At 38.4% G+C, this 3176-nt stretch overlaps 1 protein-coding gene across 1 annotated transcript in view; it reads left to right on the forward strand.

Annotated features, from left to right (window-relative positions):
• Positions 1-2411, forward strand: part of LOC105564098 (copper homeostasis protein cutC homolog) — a 4417-nt gene extending 2006 nt beyond the window's left edge. Inside the window, exons 2-3 of the mRNA XM_012016218.1 lie at positions 97-412; positions 1231-2411. Coding sequence (XP_011871608.1) covers positions 1231-1956 — 726 coding nt within the window. The 5' untranslated portion in view covers positions 97-412 and the 3' untranslated portion in view covers positions 1957-2411. The remainder of the gene's footprint in view (positions 1-96; positions 413-1230) is intronic.
• The last annotated feature ends 765 nt before the right edge of the window (positions 2412-3176 follow it).

A 3176-nucleotide genomic window follows, 5' to 3' on the forward strand; every position in this document is an offset into this window, starting at 1 on the left:
CCAGAACAATAGATCACTCATTCCAGTATGTATAGAGTTCACTGATCTCGAATAAGCGCGCACGTCCATATGATATTGTTATCGTTACCACGAAAGTGATGCTACAGATGGCGATACTCGCGCGTGAAGTTACGATTCTCAGAGACATCGGGCTGTGTTTAGTGCAGCCATATTTTGTGCCATCAGCTGATGCAGCTCTTTTACATGTGTCTGGAAAACCTTCGAATCTCGTCGCTCGTCTATACCGAAGTGAACACGAACGTCAAAATTTTATAGTCAGAGACAAGTCTGCCAATTAAAACTGGCAACTGTCGAGCGAAAGTAATATAACATCCGGAATATAAAGCTGTAGACTAATTGAAGTTATTTGAAGCTATATTATCAGCCAGACTATACAGTAATTAGTCAAGGGGTAAGTAAATGTTGCACTCGCTTTAATCCACCTTGCTGTTGGTTTAAAAACACAAAAATACTTTTCTCAAAATAATTCTTGTTCCCTTCAGTCGATACTATTCTGTAGACTTCGTCGTATACTGTTTTGTCGGCATATGATGTGAAGTGAACAGATCATGTATAAAATTTCGTCGATTATTGAGGCTTATCAATCGCGGAAGTTCTTGGAATTTCTTGATACGCGTTCGCTCTCTATGAACAATCAGCGATCGTTATCGTCGCGTGATCGTTGAATCCTCGCGACTCGCTATCGATGCTCGGTTAACTGGCAAGACGGACATCTCGCGCGATTCACACATGAAATCTATACTTCTAAAGATCAAAGCGCTAGCTAACTTGCAATTTTTACCTATATCTATGCATTTGATATTATTGCCGATGAAACAAAAAGACTCGTAATAAAATACATTTCTGTTACAACGATATCTTGCGCAAACGTTCAACTTATTTATATTAACGTTAAGATAAGTAAAAAATAAAAAAAAGTTGTAATTAGAAGGTATCGACTAATTAGTATAATTTCGTTGTAAGTAAACCCGTGTTTTTCTTTTCTTTTTTTTTCGCATAACTAATTGCTCATAAAGCAAGAGTCATCAATTTTTTATGCTTTGATTTATTCTGTTTTAATTTATTAATTATGTTAAAAGATGTATCAATAATCGATGCAAAGGAGAGACTCGTGATTAAATTAAAAAAAATAAAATTGCAGATTCATTGGTGTACCTGGGAAGAGATTCGTGTGTCATTGTTCGACTGATTAATTATTTTATTTTGCAGATGGAGATCTGCATTGATTCTTTGGAGTCCGCTAGAAACGCGGTAGAAGGTGGTGCCAGCCGGCTGGAGGTTTGCTCAGCACTATCGGAGGGTGGTTTGACGCCTAGCCCGGGCTTAATTCAACAAATAAGAAACCTCACGACGATTCCGCTTTACGCCATGATTCGCATTCGCTGCGGCGATTTCGTCTACAGTCCAGAGGAGATCAACGCCATGTTGCACGATTTGAAGATTCTCAAGGAGCATCACGCGAACGGATTCGTTTTCGGCGCATTAACCTCCGATTGCGAGATAGACGTTGTCGCATGCGAGAAGATTGTCACCGCCGCTCGTCCCTTGCCGGTGACGTTCAGTCGCGCCTTCGACCTGACGACTGATCCGATCAAGTCGATGGAACTCCTCGCCGATCTCGGTTTCCAGAGAATTCTGACATCGGGACAGAAGAATACCGCCCAGGAAGGATTAGAGTTGATAAAAATATTATTGCCGAAGGCCGGAAAGCTAGTGATTATGCCCGGAGCTGGCATCACGAAGGATAACATTCGTGAAATCATAAAATCCGGTGCCAAAGAATTCCACGCATCAGCGAAGAAAAGAAAACTCGTAATCCACGGCGCGAATAGAGTCAGAATGGGAACCAACGAGGACGACTTTGTCAACGTAACTGATAAGGAACTGGTGAAAGAATTAGTTGATATCATCAAGGAAGAATGTACTGCCTCATAACAATGGTTTTATTTTCGTAAAATCAAATTATAATTCTAGATTAGAAGGATATTATGACTCGCATAACTTTTACATAGCTAAAGGATACTGAGCGAGGAGGAAATTAAACTTGATAAAAAAATATTTATCATTTTCCGTCTACCGGCCTTGTCGATTGTCTTTTAGTGTTTTGCTGATATTACAAAATAAATTAAAGATTTTCACGACACAATTATTCGCTGTAGCTTAGTCCATTAAACTCACTTTCGCGGACATTTCGCCGCGCGGAGATTTCGACGATGAGTAACGAAGAAAGCTCGATGCCCACCACTATCATGAATGTGAAGCGTGACAATCGTTTCTCAACGATGCGAAACGTCGTAAGGCTCTTTTGCACTTTATACAACTCAATCGTGCCTGAATATCGTACAATGTAATGATTGTGTAAGTAAATCAATTACGTGATGCTGCAACTATTCGAGTAATCTCTCAATCAATTTTATGATCTTTATTTCTCTCAAAACAACACCGAACCCTAAAAAACTTGAAGTAAACTCTTGTTTTTATAATATACCTAAGTCCATTTTATCTTGTCAATTATACAGGAAGTCGTGTCGGTTGAGCAGGAACAATATAACAATATAATATACCAGGTGTTACGAGCGTTAAAATCACAACTCTCAATAATGCTCTTACGATAATAGCTATTATTATTTTATAACAGTAGAATTACTTTAATTACTAAGAGTTGCATTACGTTTACGTAATTTCCACCTCGCTGAAACGAGAGACGTTTACAGGTATGTTCGCGCCAAGTAAGGCCCGGAGTGATAAGCGAGATCGCGCGGCTGGCCTATGAATGTATAATAATAATAATGATGTAATGAATTGTCGAGAGGAAATTTATTGACAGCGTGAGATGACAATCTCGCGAACATTCCAAAGTCCACGATTCAGGTTCGTTTTTTATTTTCTGCATAATTCTTGCAATTAAGAATCACTTGTTACCAGGGTTGGGAAAGTTACTTTATAAAAGTATCTAGTTAGTTCTTTCGCTGAAAATGTAACTAGTTACAGTTACTCAAGAAGTAACGAATCGTCACTTTGCAGTTACTTTCTTGCGATGAAAATGAAAATATTAAATCTGCATTTGAATTGTGAAGCGTCGATAAAGGCGCTTATAAATATATAAAGTAACTATTAAATTAGTTACTACTTATCGAAAAAATGTAAGTTACAGT

The sequence above is a fragment of the Vollenhovia emeryi genome, unplaced genomic scaffold (assembly GCF_000949405.1).
Source record: "Vollenhovia emeryi isolate VEMERY1.0 unplaced genomic scaffold, V.emery_V1.0 DF939168.1, whole genome shotgun sequence".
Taxonomy (NCBI): domain Eukaryota; kingdom Metazoa; phylum Arthropoda; class Insecta; order Hymenoptera; family Formicidae; genus Vollenhovia; species Vollenhovia emeryi.